Genomic DNA, 22,770 nt, shown 5'->3' with positions numbered 1-22,770 from the left:
TCCAATGGGACAATCTCAGCTCACTGCAACCTCCGCCTCCCAGGTTCAAGCGATTCTCCTGTCTCAGCCTCCCAAGTAGCTAGGATTACAGGCGCATGCCACCCTGGCTAATTTTTGTACTTTTAGTAGAGACGGGGTTTCATCATGTTGGTCAGGCTAGTCTCGAACTCCTGATCTCACGTGATCTGCCTGCCTTGGCCTCCCAAAGTGCTGACAGTATAGGCATGAGCCACCGTGCCCAGCTAATTTTTTGTATTTTTAGTAGAGATGGGGTTTCACCATGTTTGCCAGGCTCGTCTTAAACTCCTGATCTCAAGTGATCTGCTCGCCTTGGCCTCCCAAAGTGTTGGTATTACAGGCATAAGCCACTGCACCTGGCCAGTTAAAAGTCTTAATATGTGCATTCCCTTCTCGTCAGTAATTTCACTCTTAGGAATCTGATAGAAATAATTTAAGAATAAAGATGCTCGGCCGGGTGTAGTGGCTCACGCCTGTAATCCCAGCACTTTGGGAGGCCGAGGAGGGTGGATCGCAAGGTCAGGAGATCGAGACCATCCTGGTTAACACGGTGAAACCCCGTCTCTACTAAAAATACAAAAAATTAGCCAGGCGTGGTGGCAGGCGGCTGTAGTCCCAGCTACTCGGGAGGCTGAGGCAGAAGAATGGCCTGAACCCAGGAGGCGGAGCTTGCAGTGAGCCAAGCTCGCGCCACTGCACTCCAGCCTGGGTGATAAAGCAAGACTCTGTCTCAAAAAAAAAAGAAAAAAAAAAAAAAAGAATAAAGATGCTCATCTCGGCCAGGTGCAGTGGCTCATGCTTGTAATCCCAGCACTTTGGGAGGCTGAAGCAGGTGGAATACTTGAGGTGAGGAGTTCAAGACCAGCTTGGCCAATGTGGTGAAACCCCATCTCTACTCAAAATACAAAAATGAGCCAGGCGTTGTGACGCATGCCTGTAATCCCAGCTACTCGGGAGGCTGAGGCAGGAGAATCACTTGAACTTCAGAGGCGGAGGTTGCGGTGAGCCAAGATTGCACCACTGCACTCCAGCCCGGGCAAGACTTTGTCTCAAAAAAAAAAAATGCTCATTGTGATCTTGAAAAATTATAAACAGCTTAATGTTCAATCATAAGATACTAGTTTAAAAAGTACAGTCTCTCTACAATTAAAAATCATATTTTGAAGGACAAATATTATACTGTGATAAAATCAAAGCTTAAGTATTAAGGGAATAAAGAAAATATATATTAAACTGCATAAGTCTCTGGTTAAATGGATGTATGCAGTAGTTTTTCATTAAATTAAAAAAAATTTCTAAATAACAAGTTTTGAGATATTTTAATAATGATGTTTGGTATTAATACTTAACTGGTTATATTTGTTATAAAGCTTTTATACCTCTAATACGAAGATTAGAATGTTATTTTAAAACCCTATGAAACGGGCACGGTAGCTCACACCTGTAATCCTAGCACTTTGAAAGGCTAAGGCGGGTGGATCACTTGAGTCCAGGAGGAGTCAGAGACCAGCCTGGGCAATATGGCGAAATCCTGTCTCTACAAAAAGTACAAACGTTAGCCAGGCATGGTGGCATGTGCCTGCAGTCCCAGCTCTTTGGGAGGCCAAGGTGGGAGGACTGTTTCAGCCCACGAGGCAGAGGTTGCAGTAAGCCAAGATGGTGCCACTGCACACCAGTCTGGGTGACAGAGCAAGACTCTGTCTTAAAAAGAAAAAGAAAAAAAAAGCCCTATTAAACATCTATATTTTTCCTAGATCTTAAGGGATGCCTACATTCCTAGAAAATTTTTTTTAAAAATCAGTGTGTTGAAATGCCATTGGCAATTCATTTTAACTTCCTGTTTAAAAAAAAAAAAAAAAAAAATCAACTCACTACATTATATAACATAAGCAAAGGTCTGTTTTTTTTTCCTTTTCTTTTTTTTTGAGATGGAGTCTTGCTCTGTCACCAGGTTGGAGTGCAGTGGCGCGATCTCAGCTCATTGCAACCTCCGCCTCCCGGGTTCAAGTGATTCTCCTGCCTCAGCCTCCCAAGTAGCTGGGACCGCAGGCGCCTGCCACCACATCCGGCTAATTTTTTGTATTTTTAGTAGAGATGGGGTTTCACCGTGTTAACCAGGATGGTCTCGATCTCCTGACCTCCTGATCCACCTGCCTCGGCCTCCCAGAATGCTGGGACTCCCGAAGTGTAAGCTACCACGCCCGGCAGGCCTGTTTCTAATATCAAATAAGATTTATATATAATACAGATCTTCATTTTGAACTAGTAGCTTTTTATAAGAATATACTTACTGTTTTGTTCTTCACCAAGAGCAACCAATGTTTCAAGAACTTTTATTCCTTCTTGAACCGCTAAAAGCTCTATGTTACTGGCTGGTCTGTTTCTTTCAACAGCTTTTAGCTTTTCAACCACTATTGGAGCTAATGAATGAATATAAGGAGTTGAAAGGGCACGATTGGAATGTTGGAAGACTGAGAGGAGAAGCTGGTAACATTTGGCTTGAACCTGTACAAGAAGAACATATATCAGTTAACATGTGTATAGTTCTTATTTGCTGTACAATCACATTGCATCTTACTATGTACTGAAAAGAAGTGATACTGCGGGATGAAAATGGAAATTACATTTTCTACTTAGAGAAATGGAGTAGAATAGAATTTTCTGACCAAAATTATTTAAAAAATGCTCATATATTTCAATGATCAAATCACCATGCTTATACAATTCCTATATTTCTTTTTTTTTCTTTTTTTTTTGAGATGGAGACTCACTCTGTCGCCAGGCTACAGTGCAGTGGCGCCATCTTGGCTCACTGCAATCTCTGCCTCCCGGGTTGAAGCGACTCTCCTGCCTCAGTCTCCTGAGTAGCTGGGATTACAGGCGTGCACCACTACACCCAACTAATTTTTGTATTTTTAGTAGAGATGGGGTTTCACCATGTCGGCCAGAATGTTCTCAATCTCCTGACCATGCGATCTGCCCGCCTTGGCCTCCCAAAGTGCTGGGATTACAGGTGTGAGCCACCGTGCCCGGCCAATTCCCATATTTTTATACTGTGAAATATGTTAGAAATCAGTTATTCCCACTTCTGTTTTTAACTCTTCCTTTAATGTACAATTGTCTCTCCCATTTTAACCAAATATATTTAGTAAGGAAAGTTAATATTTGAATGATCTGAAACAAAGCTATGAAAATACATTGCTTAGGTATCTCAAAACCATTTGATTCCCTGGAAATGACTGTTAACAATGTAAGGTTTCCAGACCTAAAAAATAAAGGCTTACTGGCTCCACTTTGTATTAGAAAGGCTTCAGATTGGCCGGGCACGGTGGCTCAAGCCTATAATCCCAGCACTTTGGGAGGCCGAGACGGGCGGATCATGAGGTCAGGAGATCGAGACCATCCTGGCTAACAAGGTGAAACCCCATCTCTACTAAAAATACAAAAAATTAGCCAGGCGTGGTGGCAGGCGCCTGTAGTCCCAGCTACTCGGGAGGCTGAGGCAGGAGAATGGCGTGAACCCGGGAGCTGGAGCTTGTAGTGAGCTGAGATCGCGCCACTGCACTCCCTGGGCCACAGAGCCAGACTCGGTCTCAAAAAAAAAAAAAACCAAAAAAAGAAAGGCTTCAGATTAACACTTAAAAAAAAAAAAATGAAGGAAGGAAAGAAGGAAGAGAGGGAGGGAAGACTCATCAATATATGGGACAGAATAGAATAAAACTATTTCAGTGCTTTAGTAGAACACAAGTGGCTAAATCTGGATAGACACAAGAAAAACCTGAAGAACATTTTAAATATACAGATCCTGGAGCCACCAATCTGGAGACTCAGATTCAGGAAGACAGTGGTGGAGTCCAAGAATGTTTATTTTTTTGTTGTTTATTTATTTTTTGAGACGGAGTCTCACAATGTTGCCCGGGTTGGAGTGCAATGGCGCAATCTCGACTCACTCTGCCTCCTGGGTTCAAGTGATTCTCCTGCCTCAGCCTCCCAAGTAGCTGGGATTACGGGCACCTGCCACCACACCCGGCTATTTTTTTGTATTTTTGGTAGATATGGCGTTTCACTACAGGCTGGTCTTGAACTCCTGACCTCCTGATCTGCCCGCCTTGGCCTCCCAAAGTGCTGGGATTACAGGTGTGAGCCACTGCACCTGGCCTTCAAAAATGTTTTCTGCTTTTTAAAATTTCTGACGTGTAGCAGGCTTGAGAATCACAAGTTTAGACTTTGACATTGTAAAATAAAAAATCTTACATTCTAGACAAACTAGAGGTTCTAGTAGGTTCATTAAAATGTCTAATAATGTAAACTTCTCTTTTAATGTCCTTAGTGTCATTTAAATAAACACTGGAAAACATAATCATAGACTCTTGTCTCTACCAGTATGCCCCGGGGTTAATCAAATATTTCAGATATTGGAGAATTTCTACATATGTGAATAAACATACACATGTGTTCTAGTGCTTAAACCCAGTGATTTGTTTTGGTTTTTCCATTTAAAAGCCATAGTGCAAATACTTAGCTTTTAATTATGTATCACATATTTTAATGAATCAATCTGACATTTTCCTGATAAAGGGAAGTGTTTTTATTTATGTTTGTTTAAAGTGTAACTTACCCATGGGTCGCATGAATTTAATGCATTTTTAAATCTGTTCATGCAGCCATTCTGTAATGACTGGACTCCTATTATTTCACTACTAGCAGACCACAGGAAGAGTGCAATTGCTGTTAGCATGCTGACTTCATCAGGTGTAGGTACAGAGTCTTCTGAAAATGAAAAATGAAAGAAGTGTGCTGTTTCTAAAACGTTTGGAATTTTATTTTTTTATTTTTGTAGAAAGAGATGTTGTCTTGCCATGTTGTCCAGGCTGGTCTTGAACTCCTGGGCTCAGGTCATCCTCCTGCCTTGGCCTCCCAAAGTGCTGGGATTACAGGTGTGAGCCATTGCGCCCAGCCAGAATTTTAGTCTTGAACAATCATCTCTTTCTCCCCGCAACATTTATAGTAGTATTTGCCTCAATCTAATACAGTCCACAGACAACTGTAAGAAGTTCAATGCATAAAGTTAAATGCATACAGTTATGTTTAACGCTAAATGATTATAAAATATTCTAATTAATTTTAAAATTCAGAGTACTTTTTAAGTGATATCTCCTTTCAATTTAGTAAATATGAAAACCTGTAAATTCCATACAACCATAAAAAAAAAAAAAAATCTGTCTGGTGCAGTGGCTCATGCCTGTAATCCCAGCATTTTGGAAGGCCAAGGCAGGCGGACCACCTGCGGTCGGGGGTTCGAGACCAGCTTGATCACAAAATTAGTCAGGTGTGGTGGAGCATGCCTGTAATCCCAGCTACTTGGGAGGCTGAGGCAGGAGAATTGCTTGAACCAGGAAGGTAGAGGTTGCAGTGAGCCGAGATCGTGTCATTGCATTCCAGCCTGGACAACAAGAGCGAAACTCCGTCTCAAATAAATAAATAAATAAATAAATAAAATAAACTTAGACAATTTCCTGAAGACAGTGTTCTAAGAATTTTAAGGAATTTCTTGCCATTACATTTATTCAAGAATAGATACAACTTGAACAGAAATACAGTACATAATTAGAAATACTAGAAATATGAAGTTATTCTAAAGAACAATACTTCTGAACATATAAAATAGGAGTTCCAAACATTTTGTGATTATCATATCTTAAGAAAAACTTATCCCCACCTTTTGTTTAAATCTGAGCTATTTTGACAACTGTAAATACCCAGTGATAATCAGTACTTTAGAAGGATTACGAACATACACATTTGACATGCTAACATTATCTCATAATAAGGGTACAAGCTTTTTGTAATATGGAATAATGGGTTAAGAACAATAGTCTAGAAAAAGTCCATTAACTTAATGTAAAGAAATAAAGTTTAAAAAAAGAGATGTCGGCTGGGTGTGGTGGCTCACACCTGTAATCCCAGCACTTTGGGAGGCGGAGATGGGCGGATCACCTGAGGTCAGGAGTTCCAGAACAGACTGGACAACATGGTGAAACCTCATTTCTACTAAAAATACAAAAATTAGCCAGGTGTGGTGGCGCACGCCTGTAATCCCAGCTATTCGGAAGGCCAAGGCTACAGAATTGCTTGAACTCGGGAGGCGGAGGTTGCAGTGAGCCAAGATTGTGCTGCTGCACTCCAGCCTGGGTGACAGAGTGAGACTCAGTCTCAAAACAAACAGGAAAACAAACAAAAGAGGTGTAAAATTTGAAGGATTTAACCAGTTTATAATAACCTGAGTCACAAATGTTAAAAACCTGAGAACTCACCCAGACTAGGGAGCTCACTCCTGTAATCCCAGCACTCTGGGAGACTGAGGAGGGAGGATTGCTTGTGCCCAGGAATTCAAGACTAGCTTGGGCAATATGGTGAGACCCTGTCTCTACAAAAAACAAAAAAAGTAGCCAGGAATGGTGGTGCATGCCTGCGGTCCCAGCTACCTAGGAGGCTGAGGCAGGAGGATCACTTTAGCCCCAGAGGTTAAGGTGGCAGTGAGCTGTGTTCATGTCACCACACTCCAGCCTGGGTGACAGAGTGAGACCCTGTCTCAAAAACAAATAAACAAACATAAAACCTAAAACAAAAAAAACCTGAAAACCCCATCATAGGGAATTTATTCTATGTAGAATATAATCTCTTACTAAGAGTTGGCAATGCTGCAAGCAATTTTTCAAAAATTATTTTATTTTCATTTTTTAAAAATTATTATATTTTCTTTTTTCCCCCTGGAAAGAGCTGGAGTGCAGTGCCATGATCATAACTCACGGCAGCCTTGAACTCCTGGGCTCAAGCAACCCTCCCACGTCAGCTGCCCAAGGAGGTGGGACTACAGGTGTGCACGACCATGTCCGGCTGATTTTAAAGATTTCTTATAGAGGCCGGGCACGGTGGCTCACGCCTGTAATCCCAGCACTTTGGGAGGCCAAGGGGGGCGGATCACGAGGTCACGAGACTGAGACCATCCTGGCTAACACGGTGAAACCGGGTCTCTAGTAAAAATACAAAAAATTAGCTGGGCACGGTGGCCCATGCCTGTAGTCCCAGCTACTCGGGAGGCTGAGGCAGAGCTTGCAGTGAGCCAAGATCGCGCCACTGCACTCCAGCCTGGGCGACAGAGCAAGTCGCTGTCTCAAAAAAAATAAAATAATAAATAAATAAATGAATAAATAAATAAATAAATAAATAAATAAATTTATAGAGACAGCATCTTACCATATCGCCCAGGCAAGTCGCGAACTCCTGGCCTAAAGCAACCCTTCCACCTTGGCCTCCCAAAGTGCTGGGATTATAGGTTTAAACCAAGGTGTCCGGCCCCATTTTATTTTTAAACTGACTTTAAGAAGATTGGGGGCCGGGCGCGGTGGCTCACGCCTGTAACCCAGCACTTTGGGAGGCCGAGGCGGGCTGATCACGAGGTCAGGAGATCGAGACCATCCTGGCTAAGACAGTGAAACCCCGTCTCTACCAGAAATACAAAAAATCAGCCGGGCGTGGTGTCGGGGGCCTGTAGTCCCAGCTACTCGGGAGGCTGAGGCAGGAGAATGGCGTGAACCTGGGAGGCGGAGCTTACAGTGAGCCGAGATTGCGCTACTGCACTCCAGCCTGGGCGACAGAGCGAGACTCCGTCTCAAAAAAAAAAAAAAAAAAAAAAAAAGAAGACTGAGCATCTAAATATGATTTTCTACTAAAAGGAATCAAGGCTTTTGGAGAAGGGGCTGATTCTAGAACAGTGAGGCGGAAAATACTCAGTCTGCTGTATCTTGGCGCTAGAAAGTATGGAAGTGCTCAAGAAATAATGGGGATACATTGAAGTAACAGTAAGGGACCCACTGAATTTTAAAAAATTACGGGCCGGGCGCGGTGGCTCCCGTCTGTAATCCCAGCACTTTGGGAGGCCAAGGTGGGGGGATCACCCGAGGTCCAGAGTTCGAGGTCAGCCTGGCCAACATGGTGAAACCCCATCTCTACTAAAAATACAAAAACTAGCTGGGAACGGTGGCGGGCGCCTGTAGTCACAGTTTCTTGGGAGGCTGAGGCAGGAGAATTGCTTGAACCCAGAAGGTGGAGGTTGCGGTGAGCCAAAATCGCACCATTGCACTCCAGCCTGGGCAACAGAGTGAGACTCTGTTTAAAAAAAAAAAAAAAAAAGAAAGAAAGTTTGATGGGAACAGACAAGTGAGAAAGTCTCAAAGCATTTCCCCACAGATTACCTATTAACTATAAAATGGAAAAATGGCAACTTCATAGTGGAGAAACACGGCAGACAATTTCTTAAAAAAGTTATTAAAGTTAAGATTCCCAATAATGGGACAAAGCAACATGACAAAGCAATATGTCTTAGTTATATGATGTACTAAGACATAACATTAGTTCTGCAGTATTCCTGCCAAAATGCATACATTGAATCTAACCTGAGAGGAAAAAAAAATTAGACTTCTAAATTGAGAAACATTCTACATAATAGATGGCCTGTATTCTTCAACAACATTAATGCTATGAAAGACAAAGGCTGAGGAACTGCCCCAGATTAGGGGAGACTAAGGCAATATAATGACTAAAAAAAAAAAAAAGGGCTCTATGACGGTCATTATCAGGACAAATAGTGCCAAATTTGATAATTCTTCTGTGGTTATGGAAGGGAATGTCCTTATTCTTAGGATATCCATGAAGTATTGAGGAATAGAGTCATGATGACTTAATATCCTCAGATGGTTTAGCAAAATTAATAATATTAACAATAATGATATGTGGATTACAGAGAAAGTAATAAACCATGTGTGGCAAAATGCTGACAACTGGTGAATCTAGGAGAAGGGTATGCTGGAGTTCCTTATTTTATTCTTGTAACTTTTTTTAAAGTTTGAAATTTATTTCAAAGTCAAAGGGTCTGAAAACGAAAAACAATGTTGCAGCAATCAAGAGTGATTCATTAGATCCAAGAAGATTTCTGTACATGTTTGTGCATGTTCGCATGCACAATACACTTTTTAAAGTGAAAGATGACAGATTTTATAACAGGAAATAGGATTTCCACAATGGAAATAATTATAAGACTTTGCTTGTTAACCAAGGGATCTGCTTGCCTTGATATACAAATATAAATATGCCTGTGGCTTTGATCCCTACTTCATAACTGACTGTGTTTCCTGTAGTCCATAACTGACTGTGTCTCCTCGGAATTTAGTTCCAGACAGAATATCTCAGGCAAGTTAATTCTATTATCAGACCTTTAAATTCACCTCATATGAATGAACTAGCTTGATAACATATCAAAACTTTCCCTTAATGAACAATTTCAAAAATACTGACTCTGGACTCCCTCAACAAAAATTAAAACAAATTCTTAAGTATTTCTTCTTCATGTTATTCCTTGTTCTTTTTTTTTTTTTTTCTGAAATGGAGTCTTGCTCTGTCGCCCAGGCTGGGATGCAGTGGCTCACTGCAACCTCCGCCTCCCGGATTCTAGTGACTCTCCTGCCTCAGTCTCCTGAGTAGCTGGGATTACAGGCACATGCCACCACACCCTGCTAAATTTTGTTATTTTTAGTAGAGATGGGGTTTCACCATATTGGCCAGGCTGGTCTGGAACTCCTGACCTCATGATCTGCCCACTTTGGCCTCCTTTGGGATTACAGGTGTGAGCTACCATGCCCAGCCCTTGTTATTCCTATCTATACACACATATACATATATAAATATGGCTTTTAATGTTTCTTCAGTTTGTTAAAATCTACCTTAAGAAACAAAATACCAGCTCTTGATAAAGCCAAAATAATTTTAATAACATTAATAAAACTAAAGTTATCCCTTATAATTTTTTAGAAGTCACATATTCACTTAAACGAATTCATTGCTTAAAATATAAAAAGAGTATAGGAGAGAAAGTAAAACTTGTAACTCTACCACCCAGTAATAGTTTAAATTAAATTAAATTACTAGGTTTTGGCTTAATTTCTTTGGGTCTGGGTTAATTTATATAGTTGGTTATAAACATGATACTTACTAGATATAAAGGATATACTATCCAAATGAATAAACGAACATGTACTTCATAATTCTTTCCATTGCCAGACATAGTTATCACACATTTTCATTGTTGTAAGATATAATAGATGATAAATAACCTTGAACATAATTTTTTGATCAGTAAGGCTAAAGAGTATGTTTCTTTTTTTTTGGAGACAGGGTCTTGCTTTGTTGCCCAGGCTGGAGTGCAGTGGTGTGATCTGGGCTCACTGCAGCCTCTGCCTCCTGGGCTCAAGTGATCTTCCCACATCAGCCTTCTGAGTAGCTGGAACACAGGCACACATCACCATGCTCAGCTAAATTCTGCATTTTTTTTTTTTTTGAGAGGGAGTCTTGCTCTGTTGCCAGGCTGGGGTGTAGTGGCGCGATCTTGGCTCATTACAACCTCCACCTCCCAGGTTCAAGCTATTCTTCTGCTTCAGCCTCCTGAGTAGCAGGGATTACAGGTGCCTGCCACCACGCCCAGCTAATTTTTTGTATTTTTAGTAGAGACGGGATTTCACCATGTTGGTTAAGATGGTCTTGAACTCCTGACTTCGTGATTTGCCTGCCTTAGCCTCTCAAAGTGCTGCGATTACAGGTGTGAGCCACCAGGCCAGGCCCTGATTTTTTGAGATGGAGTCTCCCTGTTGTTGCCCAGGCTGGAGTGCAGTGGCGTGATCTCAGCTCACTGCAACCTCCACCTCCCGGGTTCAAGCGATTCTCCTGCCTCAGCCTCCCAAGTAGCTGGGATTATAGGCGCACGCCACCACACCTGGCTAATTTTGTATTTTTAGTAGAGATGGGGTTTCACCGTGTTAGTCAGGCTGGTCTCAAACTCCTGACTTCAGGTATCTGCCTGCCTCGGCCTCCCAAAGTGCTGGATTACAGGCGTGAGCCACCATGCCTGGCCCCAACATGTTTATAAGTACTAACACAAGGGCATTTAGAGTCAACAATCCAGAAAAGAGTATTAAAGTTCACATCTGAAAGATATGATTAACGTACCTCTCTGAGTTGATTGTTATACAGCAGTTTTCTGATAAGCTTATTCAACTAATTCATTACCTAGGGAACAGATATCCTAACTGATTAAAACGTTTAAAACTGATAGGTTACCTGGTTGAGAATATTCCAGGATGCATGCAAGCGTGCTACGAATCAGAGCTGTCCATTGTTTTTGAACGCCAGCCTCAGTTTTGGCCATTGAAAGTGTCACAATACTTTTAATCCCTTGAAGAGCTGCACTGACTGGTGGAGGAACCTGATTATCTGCAGACTTTATTGCTGTGTCTTTCAATATTCTTGCAATTAAGAACAGAATTGTGGGCAGGATTGTCATACATCCTGAAAGAAAAACAAATCAGATTACCTCATAACTATTTCAGTTCTCATATTATAGTTGTTTCCATTGCTTATATTTTTTGCATTTGATGGTGGTTTAATATTGTTTTTTTCCTTGCCTTTATACAAAATTTACTGTATTACTAATACTATAATTCAAAGCTTGAAAAAGAAAATAAGAAAGTGTCATAGCATTTCAAAGACAGAATTGGTATTTTCTTTCTTTTTCCAGCTAGCCTTGTTTTTATTACTTCTAATACTTCACCTATTTAATATTTCATGCCCTTTGTAATGAAAATGAAAAAGGAAGACAGAAAAAGAGGAAAAAACACTACCAGATACTGTGAGAAGCATCTGAGTAACTTGGTAAATTTTACAGCAATTTTAAGACATATAATCAATCCTCAGTGTACTAAAGTCAACCTAATCAAGCCAGGAAAGTAAAAGGACTATTGGGGCAAGGAAAGAAGAAATGAAATAATCCTAGAATTTGTAACTAAAAATTCTAGGTCATGAAAATTCAACCTCCCATAAAAGGAAAAAATCCCTTCACCACTCTGACCTGCAGCCATTGTAGCCTCTGCTTGTAAAACTCCAATGATGGAGCAGTCATTATTTTCAAACATGTAGGGTAACTCTAAAAGGTAGAAAGGTCTTCCTTGTGTTGAGCTGAAATTTACCTCTTTATTTACTGATACCATTTTTACCTTCTAGATCAGGAATGTCTGATGTTTTGGCTTCCCTGAACCTCACCGGAAGAATTGTCTTGGCCCACACATAAAATACACTAACACTAACAACAGCTGATGAGCTAAAAAAAAGTCCACGCAGAGATCTCATAATGTTTTAAGAAAGTTTATTAATTTGTGTTGGTGAAATTCAAAGCCATGCTGGGCGGTGGGCTGGACAAGCCTGTTCTGGATAAAACAGAGGGAAAGTCTACTTTTACATTCAACAGTTCTTCAATATCTGCAGCCAGCTGTTACTTTTTTCCAGCCATAATTTCTTTCAGTGTTCCTTCAAGTTGGCTGTCATTCTCCTCTGACCTTCTTGAGTTTTTCTTTTTCTTTCTTTTGTTTTTTTTTTTGAGACAAAAGTCTCCCTCTGTCGCTAAGGCTGGAGTGCAATGGCGCGAACTCGGCTCACTGCAGCCTCTGCCTCCCCGGGTTCAAGTGATTCTCCTGCCTCAGCTTCCTGAGTAGCTGGGATTACAGGCATGCGCCACCACACCCTGCTAATTTTTTTGCATTTTTAGTAGAGACGGGGTTTCACCATGTTGGTCAGGCTGGTCATGAACTCCTGACCTCAGGTGATCCACCCACCTCAGCCTCCCAAAGTGCTGGGATTATAGCCGTGAGCCACCGCGCCCAGCGCTGAGTTTTTCCGTGTTGCTCAAGAGTAGCAACCAGATTGGAAAATAGAGTTTAGTTACTCCACTTTATGTCTATCTGCTGACACTGTCTTTCCTCAACCTGTAGTCCCATGTCTTATTTGAAACACACCTGGAAAGAGCACCTTAGATTTGTGACTTTCTGAATCTTTAATCTTCATAGGCTCCTAAAGGTAAACAAAACCTTAAAAAAAGACCAGCTTCTTATTTCTCACTTGAGATTTAAGAGGAAACTAAGTTATTACAGCGCTTAAAATCAAAGGCAAGCTCAACTTTGTCTACTGTAATAGAAGGCATTTCCAAATACTGATCAATACCGTACCAGCGGGTGAACAAAGGGATGGTAAATCAGAGAGTATGGTAACTGTGGCTGCCACCAAACGAGCACTTTCTTCTGACAGTCGAGTTTTAGTGGCTGTGTGACTTGGAGAGTCTGACACCTTGGTACTGAGATGTGGCATATGCCGTACTAAAATGAACATCAGCAGTTCCATAGTTGCAAACACAAGAGATTTTCCAGGAATGAGACCACCGCTGTCACCTCCTTCTCCCAATACAGTACAGGCCTCTTTTTCCATATCATCTTCATCTGAGGTAAAAGATAATTTGGTGAAATTTCAAACCAAAAAAAAAGTACGTAAAACAACACAACAAGTATATTTAGGAAATTCCTTCAAAAGAATTTACAAGCAAATGTCTAACTGATGTCACACATCTTTCTCTGTATAATTCTCTGCCTTCCTAGAATTCTGTGCATTGATCTGTCCTTAAAGGTAACAGACAGTTCATTTTTCACTTGGAAAATCTTTATCAGGTATTTTTATTGGGTATATATTTTATAATAGGAATAAAACATATGTTAGGTTGAACCAGATGAAATTGACAAAAGGTGAAAAATAGTCGACTCTCAGCAATTTCATTTGGTCCTTTCTAATGAAAATAAAATCAATTTCAAATCTTCTAAATGTATGATTATTATTTTTTTTAAGTTAATAACTTCTGGCCAGGTGCCGTGGCTCAAACCTGTCATCTCAGCACTTTCGGATGCCAAGATGGACGGACTGCTTGGGCTCAGGAGTTCAAGACCAACCTGAGTAACATGGCAAAATCCTGTCTCCACCAAAAATACAAAAATTAGCTGGGCGTTGTGGTGTGTGTCTGTAATCCCAGGTACTCTGGAGGCTGAGGTGGGAAGATCACCTGATCCTGGGAGTTTGATGCTGCAGTAAGCCAAGATTGCACCACTGCACTTTAGTCTGGGCTCTTGAGAGTGAGACTGTCCCCCCGCAAAAAAAAAAAAAAAAAAAAAAAAAAAAAAATTAGCTGGGCTTGGTGGAGTGTGCCTATAGTCCCAGCTACTCAGAAGGCTAAGGCAGGAGGATCTTGAGCTCAGGAGTTAGAGACAACACTGAGTTAGAGACAGGAGTTAGAGCTCAGGAGTTAGAGACAACATCATTGCACTCCAGCCTGGGTGACAGAATGAGACGCTGTCTCTAAAAAAGAAAATAAAAACTACAGAAATATGTTCTGGCATTAATATTAAAAAATTTTTTTTTCAGTATAAAGTAAGATTTACTTCAAGTTCATGTAATTTCTACTGCTTACTTAGAGTGTTTCTTTTTTCTTGCAAATAATCCTGAGCAGCTCTTACTATCTGTTGTACAACTCCAGTAACCAACAGCTGGACAGATGATGGATTCCAGGTCAATAGGAGGCGGTGCAAAACACTCAGCAACTCAACACCTATCAGCTAATACAAATAAATACAAACACATTTAATTAATTTCAATGTTAAAGGATAAATTTATATTGTTAAAATCTGAGAAAATACATATGTGAAAAAAGAAATTGGGTAGCTAAAATTAAAATATAGAACTATGTAACAAATAAGAACATTGTAAAAATCTTGAGAAATGGTCACATTTTACCCGGATGTATATTTTCAAGCAACAAACGATTTATTATCTACATATTTAAATACGCTTTATATTCAAAGATGATCATTCTCCTATTGGAAGGAAATAATTGAGCTAAACAGTATTGCAAAGTCCAATGCAGCTAAAATTTATAATTTCTAACCTGAGCTGAATATCCAAGAATTTCTACAACCTCTGCTTACCAGAGATTGTAGAAATTTTTGGTGAGTTCCTCTTCTATTCACTTCAGCAACTACTACAAACTTTCACCACCCACTTTAAGCTTCTACTCACAATCTGACACATCAAATCCATCCAATGAACCTAACTGAAATTTCAAAGAGGGGGAAAATGCTTAACTGCAACCAAAGCCACCTTTACCTCTTTCCTTAAGATCATGTGTTCAGCCTCTTATCTGGGGCTTAATCTGAGGTTAATCTTTCCTTATGTGCTCCTATCCTATCCTATTTGACTTCCTAGGGATTCTTCAAGGGCTCTGATCATATCTCAAATGTTTTCAACTTCTCTCTCTAGTTAGGCTACTCTCCTCAGTATAATGACAATGCTCAAGTTTTTCTTATCTAATGTCCCCCCTGCACTCCCAAAGCCTCCAGAGCCTTTTATCTACCCCATGTCCTCCTCTATGTATCTTGCTCCTTCCTTCCCCAGCCTAGATGCTTCCACTTCCTTTACTGTCTTATTCACTCCTTGATCTTCCTACTATCTGGCTACTAGTCACCTCAAACAATCCTCTGCGGGAGGTCACCAATAGCCTCCTCTAGATTCATTTCTGTGCTTATTTATTCTTTCTTTTGAGACTGTCTACCCTTCTTGAAACTCCTCCCTTGTCTTTTTGATAACTCTGTTCTCTTTTAGTTCTCCTCCAACCTCTCTAGTAGTTTCCACTGTTGATTTATTCCCTTCTTCTCAATTTTTAAATGCTATTTATCCTCAAGCTTCCAATCCTGGTCCTCTTTTCTTCTTCCTTTATTCAGCCTTCCCAGGCTAATGCACTTGTTATTTCTCTGGAATTATGAAAAAAGCCTCAGAACTGGCATCCGTCACCCTTCGCATCTCTTACAAGGCAACCTACCTCTATGGGTTGACAGAATGATCCTTCTGAAATATAAAGTTAGTGACATCATTCCTCTACTTAAACATTTTTAATGATTCCCTATCACTTTCAGGATAGGGTTCAAACTCTTTTACATGTCATCAAGAAACCTTCATGATTTGGTCTTCACCTTGTTGTCCAGCCTCATCTAACCACCTCATGTTCCATTCAAATCAGCCATAGTAAATGGCAATGCCCTTGAACTTGCAATGTTCTCTCATGCCTCCTAGTGTTTGTATTCGCTATTCTTTCTGAGAGGAAAACCCATCCTGCTTGTGTTGCCTCACGAATTCCTCTTGAAGATTTGATTCAACCATTGCCCACTCTGAGAAACCATCCTTTGCTTTCCTATCACAACATCGGGCTCCTCCTCTCTATTCTCAGCTTTACATGTACTAAAATAGCACTTATCACACTGTACTTATCTCCTAATTCAGGCACAGTGAAACTGCTTTCACTATCTGTAACCTCAAACCATATTTGGGGCAGACCAGGCACACAGTAAAAGTAACTGGGTGAATAAATACAGGGAGTCAGTGTACTCATATCATGTTAAAATAGGATCCAATACAGAAAAAAATCCATCCTTTTCTCCATTGTAAAGCAATACTCGGAAAAAAACAGACAATTATCTATCACAGCAATACACTGTACCTGATCTTCTGCGATATGGACTCGAGCATAAGGAGAGTCTAACAAGGTATGTAAGGCCTGTAGGCATGCTGTAACATGTTCAATGGGCTCCTCAGGTCTAGGGGAACAAAGAAACTGTATACTCACACCTGAAATACACAAAATAAAAACATGTTTTTTCACTTATAAAACACTTTATGTTGTTTGATCCCATTTTTCTCTATTTATGTTGTTACAGATTACCTTAACATATATTTATTAATGCTCTAGAGTTCAAAATGGTTTCCAACTTAAGCAGCCAAGCTCAACACAAGGTTGTAGTTTTGCAATTAGGTTAATATTCAAATTAGCTATGTGTGAAAGAAGGAATTCCCATGCCATCAGGTTGATTATGAAGATAATAAGTTTTTATTTCTAGGACTTTTAAAATAATACATTAAGAAAATAAATTTATAAACATTATAAAACTGCTTTTCATCAAATGGTAGCCAAATAATTTTTCATGTATACAAAGTTTTTAAATGGCAAGTTACAGAGGCACAATGGGTATCATAGGAAACAACTGCTTTTAATTTACATAAGGGCAAAGTCAATGTTTTGGAAGTTTTTCACATTTTCACTTATGAGACCTACTGATGAATCCCATAATTACACTTTATTAATTGTGTTCCTTTTCAACCCCAGAAAACATAAGATCACCAAAAGCTTCATTACAATGTATAAATTCTTAAATGTTAAAAAAGCATCTATAGCCAGGCACGGTGGCTCACACCTGTAATCCCACCACTTTGGGAGGCGGAGGTGGGCGAATCATCTGAGGTCAGAAGTTCGAGACCAGCCTGACCAACATGGAGAAACCCCATCTCTACTAAAAATACAAAATCACCCAGGCGTGGTGGCGCATACCCATAATCCCAGCTACTTGGGAAGCTGAGACAGGAGAATCGTTTGAACCCAGGAGGTGGAGGTTGCGGTGAGCCGAGATCACGCCATTGCAATCCAGCCTGGGCCACAAGAGTGAAACTCTGTCTCAAAAACAAACAAACAAACAAAAGGATCTATAAAGCAATTTTACATTAGGATTCACTGAAATCTGCTTAAACGTTTTTTTCTTAATAGAATAATTGGTTAAGTGCCAAGTAAAAAGAAAACTAGTTGTTGAATAAAAAACATATTAAGTTTTTTTACTGAAAATTATTCGATACTGCTCTGTGAATGAACATGACAGCTAAGTAGTTTCAGTAGTTTTTAATAATTTAATTTTTAGGTTAAAAATTCAATTAACAATTTATAAGATGAGGTGAAAAATCCTTTCACTTTTCCTTCTCTGAACTGTGCTATACTGTACAAAATCTTTCCATAGCTTTAAAATGAAAGATATGAATTTTCAGAAGTGATAAATATTGAAATATATTAATATAACAGACCTACCTAAAATCAGATGCATTCTGTCTTTGTTAATTTCTGGCAAAGATTTAGCACTACCCACTGCTCCTGACGCCTGGTTTAAACTGACAGTAGTAGAACGTTTTTGTAAACCAGATATTGCTGCTGCTTCTGTAGACTCTGAGCACGTAAATCCTGTGCTATTTAACCAAAGTGCCACCGCATGGAGAATTGGGGCCCAGGAATTCCGATAGTGAAGTCTAGCTGTATCAATAGTTTCAGGGGTATAAAATGCTCCACCTGTAAAACAATCAAATCAATTAAAAACATTACCTTTTTTTTTTTTTTTTGAGACGAAGTCTCACTCTGCCGCCCAGGCTGGAGTGCAATGGTGTGATCTTGGCTCACTGCAACCTCCTCCTGCTGGGTTCAAGCAATTCTCCTGCCTCAGCCTCCTGAGTAGCTGGGACTACAGGCATGCACCACCACGCCCAACTAATTTTTTGTATTTTTAGTAGAGATGGGGTTTCACCATGCTGGCCAGGCTGCTCTTGAACTCTCGATCCACCCACCTCAGACTCCCAAAGTGCTGGGATTACAGGTGTGAGCGACTGCGCCCAGCCAAAACATTACTATTATAAATGTTTGCTCATTTATAAACCACTAACAAAAATACCTGTTACATACAAAAGAGAAATCTAGCCAAAGGGCTTCTCCTCTTTATAAAGCCACCAAAAGTAACCCCTTTTCTGTAGCTGATGAACTGTAATACCTGTCTCTTCCTCACTGATGCTAGTTTTCCAGGCTTTCCTCTGCTACTGCTGATTTCACTAAGTATTCTTACCTTTTCTTACCCTGTTGTCACAGAATTTACCTCTTCATTGTTACCAGTGGCTCCTAACACCCTATCATCTTCTCTTTCTACCATAACCAGGGAACTCCATTTCTTCCTTCTGTTTCTTTCTTCTTCTGCTAATCCTCTCCACCTCCTGTTGTTTCCACTACTAACACTGAGGACTTCCTCATCACTCCTTGCTGTTATGATGGATTAAGGAAGGAAAAAAGGGGGTAGGGGGAACTCCATTATTCTTATCATTAATATACAGGAAGGAGAATGGGTTCTTCGAGTAGGAACTGATAACACACTTTCTAAACAGAAGAAGATGTTGATGATTTCTATACTGATTTCAATAAGAAAACTAAAGTACAATTTGCAAAGCACTTTAGGAACATAATTTATTGGCACACTAGGAATCTGAAATAGAATATGAAAATACACACATTGAACAGTACAGCAATATATATCTATGGTTATGCATAATGACTTGTTATCCATAGCTATTTAGAATACCCTAGCTCACACAGCTATTATTGTAACAGTGCTTGCTAATATGTTTGCTTCAGCCAACAAAAAAGCTCTATGCTATATCTTCCATCTACAAATTCAATATAGAGTACATACTCTGAGACATCAAACTTAAGCCACAGAAATTTAAAGTGTTACTATAGTAACTGTTGTTGCTAGCCTATACCGTCTCTATTTTGTTTAACTACTACTTTGAACTCCATAAAAGTAAAACTCAGAATGTAATACTTACCATCTGGAGGAAGCTGACTAGAAAATTCAGCTGGTAAAGTCAAGAGTGCATAATCTTTTAATGCTGCTAACCACAGGCGACTGAGTGTTGGCAGCTCGGGTTGTACCAGTGTTATTAAACTATCTGGTGGCAGTTCATCGATGGTACCGTAGTCATCATCATCGTCGTCAGTATTTTTAATTGCTCTTTTTGGTTTTGACTCTGCTTCCTTTTTAATATTCATAGCAACCACATATACCTAAGACGATATTTAGGAGGACAAAATAACAAGGCATAAGATAAAAAATAAGATATTTTAAGTTATTATAAAAATACAGTTAAATCATCAAAGATAACTGGGTACAGATATTAGAAAGCATATACTTTGGCCAGGTGTGGTGGCTCATGCCTGTAATCCCAGCATTTTGGGAGGCCGAGATAGGTGGATCACGAGGTCAAGAGATCGAGACCATCCTGGCCAACATAGTGAAACCCTGTCTCTATGAAAAATACAAAAATTAGCCGGGCATGGTGACGGGCACCTGTAGTCCCAGCTACTCCGGAGGCTGAGGCAGGGGAATCGCTTCAACCCAGGAGGTGGAGGCTGCAGTAAGCCGAGATCGCCCCACTGCACTCCAGCCAGGCGACATAGTGAGACTCTGTCTCAAAAAAAAAAAAAAAAGAAGAAGAAAAAAAAGAAAGTATATACTTTGATTGGGTATGGTGGCTCAAGCCTGTAATCCCAGCACTTAGAGAGGGTGAGAATCACTTGAAGCCAGGAGGTCAAGACCAGCCTGGGCAATATAGAAAGACCCTATCTCTACAAAAAATAACAAAAATACTAGCCAGGCATGGTGGCACATGCCTGTAGTCCCAGCTACTTGGGAGGCTGAGGCAGAAGGATCGCTTGAGCCCAGGAGTTCAACGTTCCAGTGAGGTATGATCATGCCACTGCACTTCAGCCTGGGCACCAGATTTGAGATCCTGTCTGAAAAAAAGAAAAAAAAAAGTATATACAACTTCATGATTTCCTGATAAACACAAAAGAATAATTCCATTTGCTTTGGAGGTATTTTTCTTAAAAAACTGATCTGACTTCTGACTGTTCCTCTGATGGCATGTTCCTTGAGTAGGCTTCTCGGAGTTTTTTCCGGCTTCCCTCATTCTACTTTACAAAGCACCCACCCCACTGTTTTTTTTTTTTTTTTTTTTTGCCACAGGGTATAACTCTTTTTCTGCCTCCACCTTCCTAGACTTATTAGACAACCAGGCATTCAAAGTAAGCAGCTGAGAGGTGAAAAGAGACATCAGAAAGGATTTCCATAAATATCTTTCTAAAATCCTCCTTACACAGACCTTAAATGATATTTTGCAATCTAGCCTTTACAACAGATAGCCTGGCCAATATAATCTGCTAGTCACATACATTATCTGTATTCTTTCTCTCTAGCTTGTGAGCCAAAAAGACACAAAAGCAACTTTCCTAAAATATAATTTCAAAGATTCTTCTTTGTTGAATCATATTTATTTTCCTTTGTTTTTATAATACATTTAGGCTTTGGCAACTGGCACGTACAAAGCTGAATAGCGTATTAATGAGAAAACAAAAAACAAAGCAATGACAGCAAGCAAGAAAAGAATTACGCTAGATAAACATCTTGAGAAAACGGTCTTCCCTCCACAGTGTTATGTCTATTGTACCTAATAAGAAAGTCTAAGTACAGTATCTGTACAGGTACACTGCAAGTTTCTTGATGAGAAGCACTGTGTCTTACCCCTATTCCTACACTGAGCAGACTTACAGCACAGAGAAAATACAGAGTAATTGACTAAATTCTAAAATAGGGACTTTGGATCTCCAAAGTTATGAATATATCATAGTCATATCTTCTAGTGATTACACGCTTATTTTCCCCCCTAAATTTGTTATAACACTTTTTTTTTTTTTTTTTTTTTTTTTTAGATGGAGTCTCGATCTGTAATCCAGGCTGGAGTGCAGTGGCGCGATCTCAGCTCACTGCAACCTCCACCTCCCAGGTTCAAGTGATTCTCCTGTCTCAGACTCCCGGGTAGCTGGGATTACACACCACCACGCCCGACTAATTTTTGTATTTTTAGTAGAGTCACGGTTTCACCATGTTGGCCAGGCTGGTCTCAAACTCCTGACCTCAGGTGATCCATCTTCCTCGGCCTCCTGAAGTGCCCAGCCACTAACATTTTTAAGAAAATGTCACAATAAGCACTCTTAAGTATATCCAGCCATTCACTCATCAAATCCTTACTAGGTAGGCACCTTTTGCCTTGAATTTGTTATTGTTCTAAGACTGGAAGCAAAAAAAAAAACAAAAACAAATAATACATAGTTTTTGCTCTCCATGAATTCACAGGCTAATATTATAATGAGAGGGAAGTGAAAAAGTGCTTAAAAGAAGAAACTTTTAAATATTTGGTTTTAATTATTTATCTTCTATAATCTTTTTAATGATTTATCTTCTAGTATACTCTACCCAGTGCGTAGGCAGTGTCTGGTACCTAATGAACACTCGGCAGTTTACGCAATGAATGAGTCTCAGGGAACATCACAGATAAACAAATCTTAGCCTTGGGAGTGTGAGAAAGGTGAGACAGTTTTTAAGGACAAAAGTTCACTTGCTCACAGGCAAAGATGGAAAGGGGGCTTAGAGGCAGAGGGAACAGCCAGAGCAAGAGCACAGAAATAGGAAACTGCATGGTAATCTAAGTAAAGAGCAAGTTTCTCATATAGACTGAGCACAGGTTATAAGCTGGAAGTAGTTGAAGTGTTTTACTCTGCAGGCAATGGGGAAGCAAGGGTGTCACTGTAAGACTTTAAGGTCTATGTACGCATTTTTCCTCAACTTATAATTTTATTTTAATAATCATGCTATAAAAAGTTGGGAAAATAAGAGTTAAAAATGACTCATAACCTCAATTTCTGGGTTTTTAGATTCTATCTTTGTAAGTTGTAATTTTGTGTACAGAGATTCCGTATTTAGTTTTACTGATAAACATGTCACAGGGTTTTCTCATGTGAATACCAGTTTTCATAATCATTATTTTAATGACTTACAGTGGATGACCCATGATGTATCCACCAGTTTTCCCACAGTTGAAATTTTATATTTACTTCTCATTCTTTACTTAGCATTGGGAATCTTAGAAAGATGAAATACAGCTTTTGAAGACAAAAGATATTCATTTCTTCATATTATAAATAATGTTGCAAGTAAACATTTTTGTAAACTTACCTCTTTTCCACATTTTGGATATTTTTCACTAGAATACAGGCCCAGAAATGGAATTACTGGGTCAGTGTTTACAAAT

The 22,770-nt window shown here is 39.8% G+C and overlaps 1 protein-coding gene across 7 annotated transcripts in view; it reads right to left on the bottom strand.

Moving 5' to 3' along the window:
* Nucleotides 1–22,770, bottom strand: part of HEATR5B (HEAT repeat containing 5B) — a 106,795-nt gene that overhangs the window by 5,750 nt on the left and 78,275 nt on the right. For 3 of the 7 annotated variants that reach the window (XR_012422493.1, XM_065527174.2, XM_005576125.5), the window contains 8 exons: nucleotides 19,450–19,687; nucleotides 17,897–18,151; nucleotides 16,487–16,614; nucleotides 14,408–14,552; nucleotides 13,125–13,391; nucleotides 11,188–11,415; nucleotides 4,637–4,788; nucleotides 2,310–2,523 (listed from right to left, as the gene is read on the bottom strand). Coding sequence is in view for 3 of the 7 variants with exons in the window: in XM_065527174.2 (XP_065383246.1) it covers nucleotides 2,310–2,523; nucleotides 4,637–4,788; nucleotides 11,188–11,415; nucleotides 13,125–13,391; nucleotides 14,408–14,552; nucleotides 16,487–16,614; nucleotides 17,897–18,151; nucleotides 19,450–19,687 (1,627 nt within the window). In the remaining 4 variants the exon portion in view is untranslated. Of the gene's footprint in view, nucleotides 1–2,309; nucleotides 2,524–4,636; nucleotides 5,063–11,187; nucleotides 11,416–13,124; nucleotides 13,392–14,407; nucleotides 14,553–16,486; nucleotides 16,615–17,896; nucleotides 18,152–19,449; nucleotides 19,688–20,293; nucleotides 20,417–22,770 lie in introns of all 7 variants that reach the window. The other 4 variants (XR_012422492.1, XR_012422491.1, XM_005576126.5 and 1 more) reach the window with 4 other exon arrangements.

The sequence above is a fragment of the Macaca fascicularis genome, chromosome 13 (genome assembly GCF_037993035.2).
Source record: "Macaca fascicularis isolate 582-1 chromosome 13, T2T-MFA8v1.1".
NCBI lineage: Eukaryota > Metazoa > Chordata > Mammalia > Primates > Cercopithecidae > Macaca > Macaca fascicularis.
The sequence above is the reverse complement of the archived record's forward strand: the minus strand, read 5'-3'. Positions and strand labels throughout refer to the sequence as shown.